Genomic DNA, 20,781 nt, shown 5'->3' with positions numbered 1-20,781 from the left:
TCATGACAATCGTAGTGAGTGAGAGAAGTAGAATGCCTGTCTCAAATAAAGGCAGGGGGTGGGGTGGAGGAGGAGGGAGATGGGGCATTGGTGGTGGGAATGTTGCACTGGTGAAGGGGGGTATTCTGTTTATGACTGAAACCCAACTACAATCATGCTTGTAATTATGGTGCTTAAATAAAGATTTTATAGAGGAAAAATAAAGAATACAAATATTTACAGCATGGCAAAAGGTCTAAACCAGATCTTATTTCCCTGGACATACCTAAATGTTCTCTTCCTAAGTAGTGTGGCCATCTATGCATTTATCTAAAACAGGTAGAATTGATCTCCTCAAATCTCCCACTTTCAAATAATGGCCAAACCAAATGAAGCCTACATTCTAGATGCCTTTCAATTCAAGGCCAGTTCTGACCTTTTGTGTTTTGTTTTGTCTTGGAGCCATACTCAGCAGTGCTCAGGAGTCACTCTTGGCTCTGTACTCTAGAATTCCTCTTAGGGAACCATATGGGGTAAAGGAGATCAAATGTGAGTAAGTCACATCTAAAGTAAATGCCATACCCACTGTACCATCACCTCGGCCAAGCCCATATTCTATTTGCTGTGACACATCCATAAAGGACATCAGGGCCTGCATTCTGAACAAACTCTTTTATTGCCCTTCCTTCCTTCCTTCCTTCTTTTCCTTCCTTCCTCCCTCCCTCCCTCCTTCCTTCCTCCTTCCTTCCTTCCTCCTTCCTTTCTTCCTCCTTCCTTCCTTTTTTCCTCCCTTCCTCCCTCTTCTTTCTTTTCTTTCTTTCTTTTCTTTCTTTCTTTCTTTTTTCTTTCTTTCTTTCTTTCTTTCTTTCTTTCTTTCTTTCTTTCTTTCTTTCTTTCTTTCTTTCTTTCTTTCTTTCTTTCTTTCTTTCTTTCTTTCTTTCTTTCTTTCTTTCTTTCTTTCTTTCTTTCTTTCTTTCTTTCTTTCTTTCTTTCTTTCTTTCTTTCTTTCTTTCTTTCTCTCTCTCTCTCTCTCTTTCTTTCTTTTGCCACACCAAGCAGTATATGGTGCTCAAGAGTTAGTCCTAGTGGGTTTGGGGAACTATATGTAGTGCTGGAGATCAAATAGGTTGGCCTCGTGCAAGGCAAATGCTCTACCTGCTGTACTATTATTCCAGCCTCTGTGATGCTGTCTGCAGGCCTGGAAAGAAGCAGCAAAGCACTTGATACCAAGGTCTAGTTTAGCATGGCCCTTGATGCTAAGGTTTCTATAAATCTGTAATTTTCTGTTGTGCAATCTGGATACTGCATGAGTGTGAAAAACTGATAAACAATATATGCAGTTTTTGTATTTGTAGAGCATCAGTTTACCTATTTATTTGTGGCAATGGCAACTGAGCACAGGGCTTCAGATACCCATGACCTGAGCTATCCCACCTCAACAAACATATGCTTCTAGGGTGACATATTTGACAGCCAAAATAGAAAAGGGAAAACGCATTGGTAGCATTGTGAAACGAACGCATTTTTATAATGACTAGAATGTCTGGACATACGAGTTCTGTCTGCTGTACAGGGACAAGAGGCAAATGAAAGCTCCAGATCCACTAGCAAGCATTCTGGGCTCCAAGTTGGCTTGCTTCCTTTCTTATGTTCAAACGTAGTTAGTGATATTACTCGTATGGCCAACTGTTTTCCTTGTTTTTACAAATGTCTCACCCTCTGTCCCAGAACTGGAAGCCTGATGAAGGAAGAACCTCGAAAACAAATAGATAGGGAGACAGTACAAAGGTGTCAATGGGTATGTGCTGAACTTGCATGTGTCTCCTGGTGGTTTAGACCTGGTACTGCTTACGGTCCCCAATGCACAGGGCCAGGTGTAGTTCCTGAGCATAGCTGCATGTAGCTTAAACCCTCCTTCCGCAAATAATAAAGCGAAGGGATCACAACGACAAGGTGGAATAGATTATATGCCAGGCAGTGTATCCTTTCTATCAGTCTTGAATCCAGGAAGCACAATCCTGACCTTACAAAATATTTGCTACTCTTTATCTTGCTACATTTATGAGGACTTTGAAGGAATTTTGGAATTGGGGGCAACAAACTCACCGCATAAAGAAGCAGAAATTCAGGAAGTAGACTAATGCAAAGGACCCAGTTTCTTCCACAACTTGCCACTTAAACTTAACAGGAGAATGAAGGTAGAGGCAGCCGAGGAAAAGAGACTAAGGAGGGGCTGGAGAGATAGTAACACGGAGAAACTTGAGTTCAAACACTGAGTTCAAACCTAATATGGTCCCCTGTGTACTTCCAGAAATGATAATACCTGAGTGCAAAGACAGGAATAAGTCCTGAGCACCACAGGATGTGAGGAGAATGAGAGAGAGAGAGAGAGAGAGAGAGAGAGAGAGAGAGAGAGAGAGAGAGAGAGAGAGAGATTCAAGTTCTAATATCTGACACTGCAGAGCATGACTGAAATACAGATGATTATGGGGAATGGAGGCTGCTTGAATGGGGTCCTAAACCAGTCTGCCCTGGTTAATTCTAAGAGGAAACAGACTCTAGGCACCCAGTGTCGGAGGAAGTTGATGCTGCTGTGAACCACATCTTCAACTCCCAGCTTCCATACTTCAAGAATGTGTCTGTTTTCTAAGTCAGCGAGACTGGCATTTTGCTATGATATTCATAGGAATAGAATATATGTAGGGCCCGGAGAGATAGCACAGCAGTGTTTGCCTTGCAAGCAGCCGATCCAGGACCTAAGGTGGTTGGTTTGAATCTCGGTGTCCCATATGGTCCCCTGTGCCTGCCAGGAGCTATTTCTAAGCAGATAGCAAGGAGTAACCCCTGAGCACCGCTGGGCGTGGCCCAAAAAAAAAAAAAGAATATATGTAGGCATGAATAGTGCTAAAATATTCTTATTTTGCAGGGTATGACAAAGGCATTGCCATTGTTATATACATGTGTATATGGATGCATACATTTACTTGCACATCTACAGATTTTTATCATGTCAGAAATCAAACTCAGGGCTCACACATACATAGAATGTATTCTATCACTGAGTTATAGCCCTGGTCCCAGTGTGTAGATGAGTTTATATCTCTAAGAGTGAGTCCTGAGCATTGCTAGCTGGGCTCAAAAAACAAATAAAAAAAAACCCAATACACACATATATACATTTATTCAACATTTTTTGAGTGTAAAAAGGAACTCTAATAAGCATGTCTTGGGTCCAACGAGATATCACAGTGGTTGGGCGTTTGCGTTGCACATGGCCGACATATGACAAACATGGGTTCGATTCCCTGCACTCATGTGGTCCCCTGGCCTGCCAATGGTTAATTCTGAGTGCAGAGCCAGGTGTGGCCCAGAAATCAATCAATCAATCAAGTTAAAAATATATCTCTTGGTGACAAATATTTGAGCTGTATCTAAACAAATAGTTTGAACTGTCATAGTCATAATCCTCAAAATGATACCTATTGAATCTTTTTTGGGGGTTGTTGTTATTATTGGTATTCACACATGGCTGTGCTCAGGGCTTACTTCTGACTACACATAGGAATCACTCCAGGTAATATTTGGGGACCCTATGTAGTGCTGGGGATTGAAACTAGGTTGGGGAAGTATAAGACAAATGACTTGCTCTCTGAACTATTCTCAGCACCTGGGTATATATATATATATTTAGACACCATGATCACAAACTTGTTTGTACTTGGGTTTCAGCTATAAAAAGAACACAACCCCTTTCAACACTGCAACCTTCCCACCACCTGTGCCTCCATCTCCCTCCTCCCTCACCCCTGCCTGTATTCAAGACAGGCATTCTATTTCTCTCACTCACTACCAATGTCCTGATAGTTAATGTAGTTATTTCTCTAACTGAAATCACCACTCTTTGTGGTAAGCTTCCTATTGTGGGCTGGTCCTTCCAGTCCTCATCTCTGTTGTCTCTGAGTATTACTGCCATAAGAACCTGTGGTACATACACAATGGACTATTATGCAGCCGTCAGGAGAGATGAAGCCATAAGATTTTCCTATACATGGATGGACATGGAAACTATGACACTGAGTGAAATGAGTCATAGGGAGAGAGATAGACACAGAATGGTCTCATCGGTGGGATTTAAGAAAAATAAAAACATTATGGTAATATTACTCAATATTGCAATAATGCCAAGAGAGTTGAGGACTGGAAGGACCGGCCCAGGATATGGAGTTCACCACAACGAGAGGTGAGTGCAGTTAGAGAAACAACTACATCGACAACTATCATGACAATGGTAATGAGTGAGAGAAGTAGAATGCCAATCTTGAACAGGGAGGGGGTGGGTGAGGAGAAAGATGGGGGCATTGGTGGTGGGAAGGTTACACTGGTGAAGGGGGGTGTTCTTTTCTATAACTGAAACCCAACCAGAAACATATTTGCAATCATGGTGCTTAACTAAATATATTATATTATTTTATTTATTTAAATTTTTATAAAATCTTTATTTAGCATGATGAGCAGCATGATTTTAGTTGGATTTCAGTTGCACCTGGTCAACCCAAGTTTGATCCCTGGCAAAGCCAGGAGTGATCACTGAGTGCAAAGTCAGGACAACTCAGTCTTGGCCTAAATGCAAGGAGACCTGAAGAGTGTTCTCATTCTGCCATGAGGCTCTGGTTATACATGATAGGAAATAGCAAGCACCTGTCCTGTGAGTGATTTGAATCCCTAAAAGCCTCCAGCATCTGAGTCTCTCAGACCAAAACCTTGGCTTATTATTGCCCTCTGTCTCTTTCTTAGCACTCCTGGGCTGGTTAATGGATTTCCTTTTCCTCTTCAGTGAAAATACCCAGTGTTAAATGCTGAAGTCCATAAAAGCACAAGTAGCCTTAAGTCACTCTTGGATTTTATTTCCAATGAAAGATGGTCTCTCCTTGAAATTTTTTTTTGCCTTTCTGATTAGTTTTTCTCTCCGAGAGAGGAGTACATCATTTCTCTAAAAACATAGACTTGTTGTTGATTGTGACCTTCACACTGACTTTCACAAGATCCTCTTCATAGTCTCCACTTCTATCTAGATTACTGATGACAGGTGGGCAAATATTCCACGGACAGGATAACAGAGTCCATATAGCAGCTTCCGTGGGCCTCGTGGTCTGTACTGTGACTGCTCAACTGTGCTTGATTCATGTAAAAGTACACATCATGCCAAGGACTGGCCAGGCCTATGTTCCAAACTCATAATGATGCAGAATATTCATGTAGCATGAAACACTTTCTTTTCCTAATTCTTCTCTCCATCTCCCAGTGATGGAAAAAAAGTAAAATTAGTTGCTGGGGAGATTGCTCAAAGGGACGGAGCAAGGCACAACACCCTACGGCTCTGCGTTTGCTTTCCAGCTCTGCTTGGCTCCAGAGCCTGGGCAATTCTGAGTGCCAGCATTCCATAGCCAAGCATACACTGGAGAGCATTACAGAGATCCCCCAGTTCCCAGCTGGGGGTGGTTCCTAGAAAAAAATGTAGAAACTGAGCTGCTGTGTTAGTGCATAGATCACAGTGCTCTTAAGTAGTGGGGATAGATCTTTCTACCTATTATTTCTTGAATTACTGATATCCAGCACCCCCAGAGGAACAAATGATAGCTTTGGTTTCCCACTGCAACTCTTTTCTAATCCTCCAACACAAGGTCTGTATCTCTCTCTCTTTTCCCTTTCTCTCCTCTCTCTTCCTCCCTCCCCCAAATATCTCACCAGTTATCTACATCATTCGTAAAAGTTAAAAGTTTGAAATTAAAATCATTCTTTTGGTTGTTGTTGTTTGGGGGACTACACCTGGGTATTCAGAGCTTACTCCTGATTCTGTGCTCAGGGATCACTCCTAGTGGTGCTTGGGGGATCAAAAGGGGTGCTGGGATTGAACCCATGTTGTCAAAGTACAAGATAAGTGCCCAGCCTGATGTACTATCTTTCCAGCCCTAATAAAATCCATTCTTATACAATGCTGGGCAAAATTAAGCCAGAGCTGGCATTTAACCCTGGTGCTTTGGTCTGCTGGCTTCTGAAATCAATGCATGGATACCCAGCAGACTGCAGTCTCAGGCTACCGAGAGCACAGCCTAGAATGTTACCATGCCATTAATTAAGCCAAAGGATTTACCTCGAGGACAGCTTGGAAAGAGACTTTCCCATAGCACAATGAGGACACACCCAAAGCTGCTGACAAATACACATTTTGGCTTTTCACCCAGGCTAGTTCCTTCATTGTAAGACACATCACTCCTAAACCACCTACTTGCCAGCTTGCGGCTGTGTGGGCTTCTCCTGTTAAAAACCAACTCTAGGGTCTCCTGCTGAGCACCCTCTTTCTTGTTCCCAATCTTTTTCAAGCCTGTCTGTAGTGTTTCCCTCTACTCATATTCTGGGGTACCTTTCTGGGGGGGTTTGGGCCACACCCGGTGACACTCAGGGGTTACTACTGGTTCTGCACTCAGAAATCGCTCCTGGCTTGGGGGACCATATGGGATGCCAGGGGATCGAACCACGGTCTGTCCTAGGTAGCCACATGCAAGGCAAATGCCCTAATGCTGTGCCACTGCTCCGGCCCCTGGGGTGCCATTTCTGAATTCTATCTTTGCATTACACTCATTAGCAAGACTCACTGTTATCTGGTAGCTGTGGGGTGGTTCACTTCTCTTCGACTCATGGCTCCCCCACTCTAACCCAGGCTGGCACCAACCATTCCTGAGCAGCAGGTGATGAGTATGGGTTCACAATCGTAGAGTCTCTTGCAACCTGTCACACCCTCCCCCCAGACATACAGATTTTATACTGCTAAGGCTAGAAGTAATTATTTGCCCAAGAGACATATAGCCTATGAATCTCAACTAGTCTCTGCTTTAATAGACTCCTGATATAGCCAGTCCCTTCTTGTGGCCTTCCATGCCAGCCCTGCTAACTCAGGGTGCTAGCCTACTTTCTCTGGCACCCAACAAGTAGATTTCTCTTTTGCTGACATGAGCAAACACCATAGTTGATCAGATCAACTCTCATCTCATGTGGGAAACAAGTGCGGAACACAGTCTCAGAGAGTTGCCCAGGACCAGTGGGGAAATGCAGGCTCAGGGGAGCAGCCTGGCAGAGTCAGAATCTCTGGGAAACCCCAACTGACACAAACACTTAGCACCTGTGTTCCAGTCCCTCGCCCCAAGCATATGTGCTCTTCCTAACCACAGCTGCTCAAAGGCCGCAATTAGAAAAATTGCTTCATTTATGGGTGCTCATTGGGAACCGTCTCTAGAGTCCTTTATTCTGAGCTTTGTGGTTGCACCAGCAACACTAGAAACTCCAGTGCATTATCATAGTTTCGGGTTGCCTTGCTGGTCTCTGGGGGCTGATCTGGTGGTATCTTTTTGTTTTCAGCTACTGAAGAGTGATGTGAGAGAGTGTTGATAAAAATCTAAGTAGTTGAAGCAAAACAATCTATGTTCAGGGCTTCAGTGTAATGATGGATAAATAGCAAAAACATAATAGTAATGGGTGCCATGTGACCAGCCTTGGGCATCCCAGCTCAAAATCCATGGTTTCCAAAAGAAGTGAAGGATCAAAATTCACAACCAAATTATTTTCCACTCATGCTCTTGACATTGCAAAAAGGAAGAAAAAGAAAATATAAATAGACAAACCAGAGGCTAGAATATAATGGGAGGGAGAAGGAAAAAATCTTAATGTGTAGTATTAGTCCTTAAAGCAGGAAGACAAGAGTATATAGGTAAAACAAAAATATCTGAAGAATACTGCATGAAACATCCAAAAAAGCTGCTGAAAGATACCAACCCACAGACAGAAAAAAAATTATCGAATTCAAGCTAGATATAGATAAAGCCACAGCCAAGCACATTATCTTGCGGCGAGTCAAAATCAAAAGGAGAATTTTAATCAGAGGGGAAAAGTGTGTCAACTTCACAGACACATGGAATCCTACAGACATATTGGGAACCAAAAGAATGGAATCAGAATGGAAAGGCAGGGCACAGATGGCAATCATACCTGTGTTTTCATACATCTCTCTCAAATTTTTCACAATACTTGGTATCCAGAACGTATAAGCACCAAAAGGATAAAGGCCATAAAACACATAGAAGAATGGGTCAAAGACTTGAAGAGAGTATTTATAATGGAAGGTAAAGGAATGTCAAAAAATTAAATAGTGAAGGAGCAATGGAACAGGGGTTAAGGTGTTGGCATGGCATGTGGCTTACCCTGGTTTGATCGCTGATGGTCCCCTGAGCACCACCAGGTATGACCCCCTCACCAAAAAGGAAGTGACCTAAACTGTCCCCAAACCACTCAACATCGTAAGTCATCAAGGAAAGAAGACTGAAGCTGTAATAGAAAATCATGACACAATAACCAGAATTACTTAAATAAGGTAAGAGGATAAGTTTAAATGCTAATGAGAATGTAAAGTAACAAATATGTGTGTATATAAATGTCTTTATTTTATTTTTATTTATTTAAACTTTATCAATTGATTGATTGATTGATTGATAGATATACCCTGCAGTGCTCAGGGATTACTCAAGGCTCTGCACTCAGAAATTGCACCTGGCAGACTGGGAGATCATGCGGGATGCTGGGAATCTGACTGAGTCCCTCCTGGGTCAACCACATGCAAGTCTAATGCCCTACTGCTGTGCTATCTCTCCGGCTTCTATAAATGCCTTTATATGAACACACACACACATCCAGTGATATATGTCAGGAGGAGTGTGAATTGTTTGGAGTATAAAAGCAGTTTGAAAAGCTGACAATATGGAATCGGAGCGGTGGCACAGTAGTAGGGCGTTTGCCTTGTACGTGGCTAGCCTAGCACGGACCTCGGTTTAATCCCGAGCATCCCATATGGTCCCCCAAGTCAGGAGTGATTTCTAAGTGCATAGCCAGGAGTTACCCCTGAGCATCACTGGGTGTGGCCCCCCAAGAAAAACAAAACAAAACAAAAGAAAAACTGCCAATATGTCATAAAGCTAAACATGTGCTGGATCTATTAGCCAGCCACTCATTCCTAGATATCCACTGAAGAAGAGCAGATGTCATCAAAAGAGATACCGTCTTGAAAATCGGGGGTCGTCTTATACGCTGAGTATATCCCGAAAAATGTTTCAATATGCCGCTAAAGGAAAATTGTCTGAATATTGCCACAAAAGGAATTTTCCAACTCGATCCTGCACCAATCACTGCCAGGCTGCTCGGACCGCCTCTCTGACTCAGCCAATCCCAGCAGGCTTTTGATGCATGCAAATTAGACGATGTTCTGCACCCAAATCTACACTGTCAAAAGCTGCTCAGATAGGCCAGAGCCAGAGAGGAAGTCGATTCCAGTAGAACCTCGGCACCTGTGCTTGTTGGGATTGGCTCACTGTGGGACAGACAACTAGTTGCAGCACAGGAACGTTCTGTCTGATACAGCGAATAGAGGCCTAAACCTAGGTTTTAACTGCAAACTTAAGGGTCTTCTTATATGCCCGCAAATACGGTAGATAAGAATGCACTCATTGCATTAAACATATTAAATCTATACTGGAAACTATTTCAATGTATGTGAACAGTGAACTGTATGTCAGTAATGGACTGTGGTGCAGTCACAGGAATAAACACTGAACTACTGCAAAACAAAACACACAAGCCATGAGTAAATGCCAAAAACACGAGGCTAGGTGGAAACACCAAGTTCAACTATAGTAAGAGAGCCCAGAGTGGCTAATTATGAGGATGGGAGGATGGGGAGGAAGCACCTGGACTTTAGGGGACGTTCTAACCATATCTCTCTTAGTAGAAGCAGGGTTGTTACCATTCACACAGGAACCACCTGGGAACTTCTGGAGGTTGTTCTGGCTGTCAAATCCAGGGAGGGCTCAGCTGTGTCTCGTAGGTGGAGGCAGTGGGTGCTGCTAAACATGCCACGACATGCATAGGCTCCCTGGGAGGGGCTTGGCCTGCAGCGAACAGCTTGAAAAGCGAGGTTAATGCAGCTGACAGCTGACGGAAGCATAAACTGAACAGTGGGCACAAGTCAAGTTTGAACACAAAGTTCAGAGCCATCCTAGGCTGAAGAAGAGTTCACAGGGTGGAGCAATTGCTCTGTCTGGTTTGAGCAAAGCATCAACAGGTCCTGAGTATGGCCACCAACAAGCACCAAGCCTGAAGGAGCCTCAGGAATGACTCAAAATCAAAGCCACTCCAAAAAAAAGTCCAACTGCCATCAAATTCACAAAAATAACCATAGGTTCTCACTGGAATTCAGCAAACTTATAAGGAAACTTTCAGGTGTTTGTGTGTGTGTGTGTGGAGGGGGGGGGGGGTTGGGGCACACCCAGTAGTGCTTAGGAAGTCTCCTAGCTCTGTCTGTGCTCAGAGTTCACATCTGTTGGGCTTGGGGGATTATATGGGATGCGCCAGCGGTCAAACCAAATGCAGGTTGGCTGTATGCAAGGAAAGCACCCTTTTCATTCTACTATCAGTCTGGGTCCCGAATTTGTTTTTAAAATAGTCTAACATTGGGGCAGGAATGGTAATAGAGTGAATAGAGTACCTGCCTTGCACTCAGCAACCCACATTTGATCCCCAGCACCTAATATGGCCCCCCACTGAAGACCTTAATTCTTATTATATGGTTAATATATAATATATACTCCCTATTAAAGAAAGAGTAACTATCTCTTAAAGACCAGGAGATACTCACATTATTGTATGGATTATACCTAGAAATAAACATTTCACTTATAACCGTGCTAGACATTCACTATACACTTTCATGCATTCACTATACATTTTACCCAGGTTATACCTAGAAATAAGTATTCATAGATATAACATAAAAGTGTATAGTAAAATCCATACATTTAGTTTCTTGAGTCATGAGAGAAAATTAGTTAACTATAGTCTCATCTGGGTTCCAAAGATGCAAAACTTTGTGCCATTGTCTACAAGATTTGTTTGTACAGATTGTGAAAACAAACATTCCCTCAAATTTCATTATCACCCCACCCTGAGACAAGAAAGTTGTCTACGGTGAAAACGAGGGTTGCACAATTCTTTCCACTGCATATTCTTGTGCTGACATTGCCAAAAATTCTGAAAAGGGCGAGAAGGCTGCTTCAGGCTTCAGAACAGTCTTCCAAACTTGGCTGGTGCCTTTTGAGCAAATACTTCTCAGTTCACTTTAGCAGTAAAAGAATGGTGGAGGAAAATGGGGACAATGAGAATTGTTTGTGACCTAAGTGTCTGGCCAAGGAGCACAAGATACAAAGCGCAGACCTCATGGGGGAGATTTATTTCAAATCAAAACACCCATACATGCTTTCAGAGATTTTACAGTGTGGAGTCCAAAGGATGCTTCACAGGAAAGTGAGTTTTTCTACTACAGAAAGATCTTACACCTTGATTAACTACTGGGAAAAAATTAGGATCGGGGAGACACACCAGGCTGTGTTTTGGGTTTACTCCAGGCTCTGTACCCAGAGGTCACTCCTGGTGGGCTTGCAGGGGGGACCCCAAGGAATGCCAGGGATAGAACTTGAACTCGGGTTGACCACTTGCAAGGTAAGAGCCTGACCTGTTGTACTATTGCTCCAGCTTCCTCATTGGTAAAAACCTCCATCATTACTCATAGTTTCCAAGAGTCCTCATTCATCTCGCTAGATTAGACTCAAGGCAATTTTTTCCACGAATTCATAATCTTGCAGGACTTTGAGCACTCAACTCATATTAAACTTCCTTGTGAATGAATGGCTGCACTCAAAGCCCATTCAACTCTACTAGGAACTGAGTCACTACCTATACTTGGGCCGTTTCTGGAGACAGCCAGGGACCTGCTCCTATGTGCCTGTCGTTGGGAGTGGTGACTCAAGTTCCTTGTACTAAGGGTTTAGTTCTGAATCAGGGCCAGCCCATGAGCCCTGAGTGACACTGGATGTTTTTGAATAGAGACTCCCAGCATGAGTCACAGTGCTCCGAAAACCTGTCAGAAAGTTCCTGTCAGGCCAGTGAGTCAGGAAGAATCCTCTGGGAACCCAATTTTGCTCCTGGGATTTGCAGCAGGTCTGCTGGCCTGGCTTGGAGAATGTCCTGCTTTTCTGTTTAAGAAAACACTTTTCAGAGATACAAAGTTCCGGCAAAAAAACCAGCTCACACACTGAAGAGAACTGTTTTGTTTTTTTTTCTCGCTTGGAGGCTGCAGGCATAGTTTCTAGAATTATCTCCTCTGAGAGGCCCAGGAGCTCATGTGAGGACTGTACTTTTCTGAGGAAGGTCATTAGACCTCCACATGCAGAAACAGAAGACTAGCAGTGTTTAGGAAATGATATTCAACTGCCTGGGATAAAACAAGTAGCCAGAATACCGTGACACTAAATAACAAGCTTTTGTCTCTTTTTCTTATCTAGAAATGCTAAAATAAGAAAATCTTTTATAGGGGTCAACTGTGTGCAAGACAAACTCTGTACTATCTCTCAGATATATATGTGTGTATATACACACACCCCACATTTGGGGGCCCACACCCTCTGGTTCTCAGTGCTTAATCTTTGAGCTTAAAGTCACTCAAAGATGACTTCTGGCACTGCTCAGGAGAACCAAATGAGATGTCAGAGATCGAACTTAGGTCATCTATGTGCCCTGACCACTATGCTCCTTGCATTTGCCCTCCAGTTCTAAGTTATAAATTCTTCCTATTATTTCTACTGTCTATAAGAATATGATCAAGCATGATTAACAATTGCAAAGACAAATATTTTCTTGTGCTGTCTATAAACCATGCCAATGGGAAACCAACAATAAATAACCCAAACAGGTAATAAATTTAGAATTAAGAGTTGTATTAACCTGAGGCCAACCAAATTATTAATTACTGCTTCTACAAAGGCTCTCTTAGAAGCTTTATGTACTGTTGAAAGTATAACTATTGCAATATCTTATTTCTTGGGGTGCAGGAGATAGAATTTTGGCTAATCTATGCAAGGCAGGCACCATATCCACTCCACTATCCCTCCACCCCTTCTATTCCTCTACCCCCTTTCGTGTTATCTTTGAGGGCTTTAGAGGGCTTTGAGAGCTTTGTTTGCTCTCTAACATGAAAAGACCTTTAAAGTTTGTAGGAAAGGTTGGATAGATAGCAAAGTGGGTTGTGGTTTGGGGCACTTACCCTGCAAGCCTCTGATCCACAGCACCACATAAGTCCCCCAAGTCTCCCCAAGAGTTATCCCTGAGCACAGAGCCAGGAGTAAGCCCTGAATAGTCTGGTATGGCCCCTAAACCAAAATAAAACAAACAACTGGCAGGGAGGGAATTTGAATAAATTTAGAAAGGTTCAGAAATACTTCATTAATTTCGTTTTAGAGCCACCCCCAGATGTACATTTAGAGCAACCCTCAGATTAGACATTTCCTGGCTCTGCATTTAATGATCATTCCTGGTGGGGCTTGAAGAATGATCACTCCTGGCAGCTTCTGGGGTGCTGGGATTGGACCTGCATCAATGGTGCGCAAGGCAAGCACCCTACCTAGGCCGCTGTACTATCTCTCAGGTCCCCAGAAATGATTTCTAATGTAAAACTGCTAGAAGAGATTAGTAGACTAGATAACCAACCGTACATAATCAATTGCATACTCCAATGGGATCCCAATTTCCCCCTTGGTTTATACTGAGGAACTATGATTCACAATACTATTACTGGTACGTTCATGCGTGTATGGATACAATACCACACACAGCACCACAGCACCCACTTTCCTCCACCAGTGTCTCAGGGACTCTTACCCCCACCCCACCTCCACCACTCTGCCCAGGTATAACCAGGTCTGTAGAGCAACTCTCCAGTTCTGTGGCCTTTGGTCACTTGTTGCTCCCTCTCTCTCTCTCACCCCAATTCCTTCTCCCCTCTCCCTTCCTCTCTTCTCCCTCTCTCTCTCACCATAATATTTGACTCTGAAAATAGCTTTGCACTTCTTTTGAAATTTCCAAGTGCTTTTAGTTTCCCCTCATTTCTGTTTCTCATTAATTTTCATTTCCAAAGTATCATGAACCTGAGAGACCATGTGATTCGATTTCTGTCTCCTGGATTTTATGGAGATATGTCTTGGGACCTGGCCTGGGTGTTTTGGAGAGTGTCTCCTGGGCAATCAAGAAGAATGTGTACTCTACTTTTGGGGAACAAAAAGGGACCCTAATTTTGAGTGTGGTTTGTCCTGCTAAGTTGGTGTCAACCTTTCCTGACCTTAGACAAGTCCTAGCTCATGGGTAGACACGATGAAGCTACAGTACACTGGCAATCACATGACTACTTCTGTTGCAGGTAACACGTGTCTTTTCCCAGACAGAATACCTTCTGCTCTCCTATCAAACAGTCAGAAATCTGGGTGAACAGAATCAGCATGGTGTGTGGGAGGCTGGATCAAAATAGCTCTTCCTAACCCAGCTTCAATTCCCATCAAGTTCATTTCTATCTTGACCCTCAGCAGGGGCTGGGAGATGAAAATAATCTGACTTTGGGCCCTCTTTACCTTTGGTAGTAGGATATTTTGCTGAAATGTTTACTATCATCTTAGAAAAGTAAGCATTTCTATTTTTACAAGGCATGATTCTTTTTTTTTTTTTATTTAAACACCACGGATGCAAGATTGTTCATAATATCATTTTCCCCCACAGAGACAAGATTATTCATAATGGAGTTTCAGTCAGTTGACGTACAACATCCTTCACCAGTGCACGTTTCCCACCAGCAATGTTCCCAGTTTCCTTGCTCCCTCCTGCCTACTCATGGGGCAGACAGTCTCTCTCTCTCTCTCTCTCTCTCTCTCTCTCTCTCTCTCTCTCTCTCTCTCTCTCTCTCTCTCTCTCGCTCTCGCTCTCACTCTCTCGCTCTCTCATTCTCTCTTTCTTGCTCACTCACTCACTTTCACTCTATACTGTCCCATTATTTGTGGGAAGCATCATAACAATGTATGATTCTCTTAAATGAAATGGACTTTGAATTATTTTCATGTGGACAAAGAAATTCCTCTCTATAAAGATTGATTTTAGGCATATCTATTTTACAAAATATTTGAAGGTTAGAGAAAACTTTTTTTTTTTTTTTGGTTTTTGGGTCACACCCGGCATTGCTCAGGGGTTACTCCTGGCTGTCTGCTCAGAAATAGCTCCTGGCAGGCACGGGGGACCATATGGGACACCGGGATTCGAACCAACCACCTTTGGTCCTGGATCAGCCGTTTGCAAGGCAAACGCCGCTGTGCTATCTCTCCGGGCCCGAGAAAACTTTCTTAAAGTGACACTTGAGGTTTATTAAATGTAGAATTCAGATGGTATGAAAGAAAAGCAGTGTATTTATTCTTTTTTTTGTTTGTTTGTTTGAATTTTTTGGGTCACACCCAGTGATGCTCAGAGGTTACGCCTGGCTCTGTGCTCAGAAATTGCCCCTGGCTCAGGGAACCATATGGAATGCTGGAGCTTGAACCAAGGTCTGTCCTAGATCAGCTGTATGCAAGGCAAATGCCCTACCGCTGTACAATTGCTCCGGCCCTATTTATTCTTATTATTAGTTTTTTTTTTTTGTTTGTTTGGTTTTGGTTTTGAGACCATACCCAGCAGTACTCAGGGGTCACTCCTAGCTCTGAACTCAGGGGTCACTCTTGGCAGTATTCAGGGGGCCATATGAGTTCCCAGAAATCAAACCTGCTATACTATTGGTCTGGGCCCTATATTTTATTATTTGTTTGGGGAACATACCCAGTGGTACTCAAGGAAACTTCAAAGGGCTGGCTGGGGTGAATTCAGGGTACCAGTTGGATCCCTAGAACCTCATCATGATCCCCCCCAGCATCCAGTTGGCAAAATTCTCTGAGCACTGCAGGGTGTGGAACCCCCAATAGAAACAAAAAGCCAAAACAATACGCATCTATTTCGAAATCTCTGCTGTTAAGTATGGAACAGACCTGGAAGGGTCATATGCTAGTTGCAAGTATGGGGGTTCTAGGACCATACTTAGTGCGTCCCAGGGTGGGAAAAACAGGTACCAGAGCCCAGGATCTCATATCATGAGGTCATACTATGCTTCTTTGGAAGAGCATTACCAGTTGATGTGAAAATTTAGGCTACTTAATCAACTATGCATTAATATAAAAATAAGAATAGCTGTTACTTGGTTCATCCAGTGTTACTTTAGTCAATGTTGGAAGCTCTGAATTAGGCCCACCTTGCAAATGAGAAAATTATGGCACAGAGAGGTTAAAGCCATTTTCCTAAGGTCTCCCAGCTAGTGTGTGATTTGAATCCAGAGTGTCAGGCCTCTTACATTTTTTTGTTTTTTTTTGTTTTTTTTTTTTTTTACTGTGCTACTGGCGAGACAAAAGTGATATGAAGTGAAGATAAATAGTTTAGATAAATATTTTGAAGTCCAGGAATAAATTAGGTTATAAGCAAACTAAAAAGATTTTTAATTATTATAAAATGATACATAGGGTTGGATGGATAATACAGTGGATAGAAGGCTTGTGGCTGACTCAAGCAATCCCCAGCATCCCATTTGGTCCCCAGAACTCTGCGAGGTGTGATTTCTTTCTTTCTTTTCTTTTCTTTTCTTTTCTTTTCTTTTTTTTTTTTTTTTTTGGCCACACCTGGTGGTGCTCAGGGGTTACTCCTGGCTGTCTGCTCAGAAATAGCTCCCGGCAGGCACGAGGGACCCTATGGGACACCGGGATTCCAACCAACCACCTTTGGTCCTGGATCGGCTGCTTGCAAGGCAAACGCCGCCGCTGTGCTATCTCTCCGGGCCCTAGCTCGAATAATGAAGGGGAGCCAATTCCTCCAATTCCAGTCCACTAAATGAGTCCTTGCCAGTGGGGAGGAAGCTAGAGTGTCATAGTAGTAACCCACTCATTCATTCACTCACTCATTCATTCACTCACTCATTCATTCACTCACTCGTTCATTCATTCATTCTTCATTCATTCCTGCACTCTGGAAGCACCCAAGGCAAACAGAAATCAGTCCCACTGGGACCCTGGACCAGAGTGTGTGGTTAAAACAGGAGTCACACATCCTGCATCCTGCCTAGAAGGGTACTGTGGGGGGTCGGGGCACAGCTCAGCCCAGCTCCCCCAGGCTATTTGAGGGAGGAAGGTGGACAGTGGGCGAAGAGCTGCCGGCCGAGTGCCAAGAACTCTACAGGCTCTCAGAGGCCTCCTTCTCCTCCTTCCCCCTCTCCCTCCTCCTCCCTGCCTGCACCAGTGCTAGCTAGCTCTTCAGGGGTCGGAGGAGGCCTGGCAGTCTGGACCACCAGCGTGCTCCTCAATTTCCAACCAGGAGGAAAGCTGGGGCCATGGCACCCCCAATCCTCCCCTGCACCGCAGTCCACTAGGAGAGAAGCCAGACGCTGCACCCACCCAGCTGCGGCAGGCTGGCAAGTCTGGGCACCCCTGCACCTTAACCTCCAGGACGCTGGCAAAACAGGGGTGCAGACTGTGTATCCCCGTGCCCGCGGAGTCCACCTTAGAGGACCACACCCCTGGGCATCCAGCTCTAGCTGGTCTTGGCTTCCTCCCACCAAGCTCTGATCTCACCCTCCTGGGGAGGTGGCTTCACCCCAGCTCCTCCATCCGCTGAACCCCCCAGGCAACCCCCCGAGGGACCCACCAGTTCAAGGCCCACTCGGGCTGTCCATTGGCCTCCCCCTAGGTCGGAGGGTGCAAGGCCCGCGCTGCCACCCTGTGCCACTGTGGTGCCCAAACGCTCGCGCGCTCGTCCCCCGCACTCACAGATTTCGGTGGGGGGCTCCCCTCCCAGGTTCTCTCTGGCGTCCTTGGGGGGGAACCAGACCCACTGCGGATTTGGGGGGCCTCTAGGCATTGGGGTACTCACGATGGCCCGCGATGCGGGGGTCGCAGCTCCAGCGCGCGTGTCCAGGGCGCAGCTGGTTCTTCCAGCTTCCAGTCTCCCACGGTGAGCCCCACTCGGCCTGGCTGGGTCCCCCACTGTCTCCTCCTTCTCTATTCCTCGCTCCACCTCCGTCTCCTCCCGCTCCTCATCCCACCCCGAGCCCCCCGGGACCAAAGCCAGCGCGGGGCACGCTTCTTGGCTGCGGGGGGTTGGGGGGACGCGCCCTGGCCGGGTCCGTGCGCCCGGATTGGGGGGACCCCCCACGCCAGCTGCAAGGGGCTGGGCAGAGCCAGCAGCCGGGTGCGGGGCTGCGCGCTGGGGTTTGCTGAATGGAGAGGGCGGGCGGACGTGCCAGGAGGGTGTGCGCGCAGGCTTAGGCTTGGGGTGCGGGATGCGCCTTGCTGTTCCCCTTTCCACCACACACATACACAAGGGGGTTCTTTTTGCATCCCGGGGGGCTGCTCCGATGGCTCTCCGAGGCCCCAGCTGGGCAGGATCTGCGGTAGGTGACCCCCCCCCCAGTCTAGAAGGAGATGCCCCTCTGGAGCTGGAGGGCATCAGGCTTGGGGGCTCCCAAAGTGGTGGTGCAGCTTGCTGGGTCCACTCCGGAGACCTCGAGACCCTCCCGCAGTGCTGCCTGGGTCTCCAGCTGCAGGACAAGGGCCCCCAGAGCGTCTCTCCGACCCACAGAGCCCTGTCGCATCATTTCTTTCACGGTGGTGGAAAGGCGTGGGTGTGGGAGCCAGTGAGGGAGAGTGGGCGCTCCTGGACAGACTGTGGGAGGCACTGGCAGCTGGCAAGGGTGCCCCCAGACCCATCCCCTTGACTCAGCACCCAGCAGAGGACTTGTGGAGTTGGGGCGAGCAGTTTGGAGGGTCCCCCAGGGCGGATGCCATTCACTTTGTTAGGGTTCCAGCAGATAAGACCACCTCTGGGGCCAGAGAGCTAGCATGGTGGTAGGACATTTGCCTTGCATGCAGACAACCCTGAACAGACCCTGGTTGGATCCCCGGCACCCCATATGGTCCCCCGAGGCTGCCAGGAGCAATTTCTGAGCGCAAAGCCAGGAGGAACCTCTGAATTCTGCTGGGTGTGGCCCCCAAACCAAAAACCAAACCAAAACAAAAACAAACAAAAAAGACTACCTCTGATAATGTAAAATGCAAAAGGGGGGGCCAGTCTCATAAAAGACAAAAGGCCCTGTTCGAAACTAACAGCCAGTTTATATAGGGGCGACAGGCTTCAGCAGGCCAAGTATCTCATTGGTCAGTGCAAACAGTTTAAGTTCCACAGCATACATGATTGGTTCAATTTTTATTTTCATTCCGTGTCCATCCCTTACACAGGTGTCTCACATCTCTCCTCCAGGCCTCCAAAGCAGCCTTTATTGGGAAAAACCAAGCCCACCCCCAAGAGGAAGGAAAGAGCCAGATGCGGAGGCAATGAAGAAACATCTTTTTTAACAGGAAAACCAAAGGAACAAACTGAGAGACATCTAATTAGAAGGTAATATGAGGCCTCTACCAACACCTGCACATTGAGTTGACACCAAGCTCACTTTCCTAGGATGCTTGTGCTTCAGAAGGGAAAGCAGTGTCTGAGTTCCCATCTCCATGTTCTTCAGAATTCGGGTGAAGATTTCCTACTTCACTCTTGTAACTTTTGTTTCTCTCCTTCCTCTCACTCCCCTTCTTTCCCTCTTGTTTGTTCCCACCCTCCCAGATGCAGAGGCATAGAAATTGTCCATGGGTCCTAGATTCCCCTGGAATTAGAAGTCTAGGCCCTTGTTGAAGAGAGGCAGAAGTCCAACTCATCCTACTTCAGAGTATGGAAGCTGAGGAAGGACCTGGCCAAATACACTGGCTGTCCTTGCTGGGGCCAGATGGGAGATCTGGGAGGAGGCCCTGTAGTACTTAGGCTTTCTTTATTCCATATTATTCCCAGGGACACAGGTCTGTCTACCTCTCCCTTGCTGTTAGAGGACATTTCGATGCCAAAGTTGAAAGTAAAATAATATTAGTAGCAATGATAATTATTATTGAGCATGAACCTTGAACACTGTGCTCTATGTGCTTTCTCCACTTTTATGAAGGAATTGTGATGTATAATACTGTTAATGCTGGTTTCATGATGCATCGTGGCAACAATTCGTCCACTACCTGAGTGCCAGTTCCCCTATCAATGTCAAATTAGCCTCGCCAGCCCCCTTTCAGGTTAGCTCAGTTCTGTAGACCAACAGAATATAGTTGTGCTGTCTTTGTCCAGTTGGCACTCACTATATTTCTTTGAATCCCACATATGAGAGAGAGATCGTTCGGTGGTTGAGTCACATCATTTACCATGATGCAATTCCGGTTCTATCCATGCCACAGCAAGCTGCATGGTTTCAACCTTTTATCCATTGTGTATATAGATCACAACGTCTTGGCCATTTACCTGGCATTAAGTATCTGGGTGGTTTCCATATGTTGGCGATTGGACTCGGTGTGCATCTATCCCTTTGAATGACTGCGTTTGTTTTCAGGTTAGATACCAAATTGAAATAAACGATAATTTTGATGAAATGAGGAGAGGGCAAGCAAGTAAGCCAGTTACTTGGATTATGGAGTGCCTGTGTTTGTTTTGGGAGTCAGATTCCAAGAAGTGTTGCTGAGTACCTGTGGGAGGTCTATTCTTTTTGGAGAAATCTCTCTATTGATATTTATTTATTTATATATTTGTGTATTTATTTATTTATATTTTTGGCCCACACCCAGCTGTGCTCAGGGGTTACTCCTGGTTCTGCACTCAGAAAGAGCTCCTGGAAGGCACGGGGGAGCATATGGGATGCCGGGAATGGAACCCACGTCCATCCTGGGTCAGCCACGTGCAAGGCAA

General features: G+C 45.2%; 1 protein-coding gene across 1 annotated transcript in view; it reads right to left on the bottom strand.

Annotated features, from left to right (window-relative positions):
- The window catches only part of RGS20 (regulator of G protein signaling 20), a 60,510-nt gene extending 42,180 nt beyond the window's left edge, over positions 1-18,330 (bottom strand). The window contains exon 1 of the mRNA XM_049782406.1: positions 17,887-18,330. Coding sequence (XP_049638363.1) covers positions 17,887-18,330 — 444 coding nt within the window. The remainder of the gene's footprint in view (positions 1-17,886) is intronic.
- Positions 18,331-20,781: the final 2,451 nt, after the last annotated feature.

The sequence above is a fragment of the Suncus etruscus genome, chromosome 10 (genome assembly GCF_024139225.1).
Source record: "Suncus etruscus isolate mSunEtr1 chromosome 10, mSunEtr1.pri.cur, whole genome shotgun sequence".
Lineage (NCBI taxonomy): Eukaryota > Metazoa > Chordata > Mammalia > Eulipotyphla > Soricidae > Suncus > Suncus etruscus.
The sequence above is the reverse complement of the archived record's forward strand: the minus strand, read 5'-3'. Positions and strand labels throughout refer to the sequence as shown.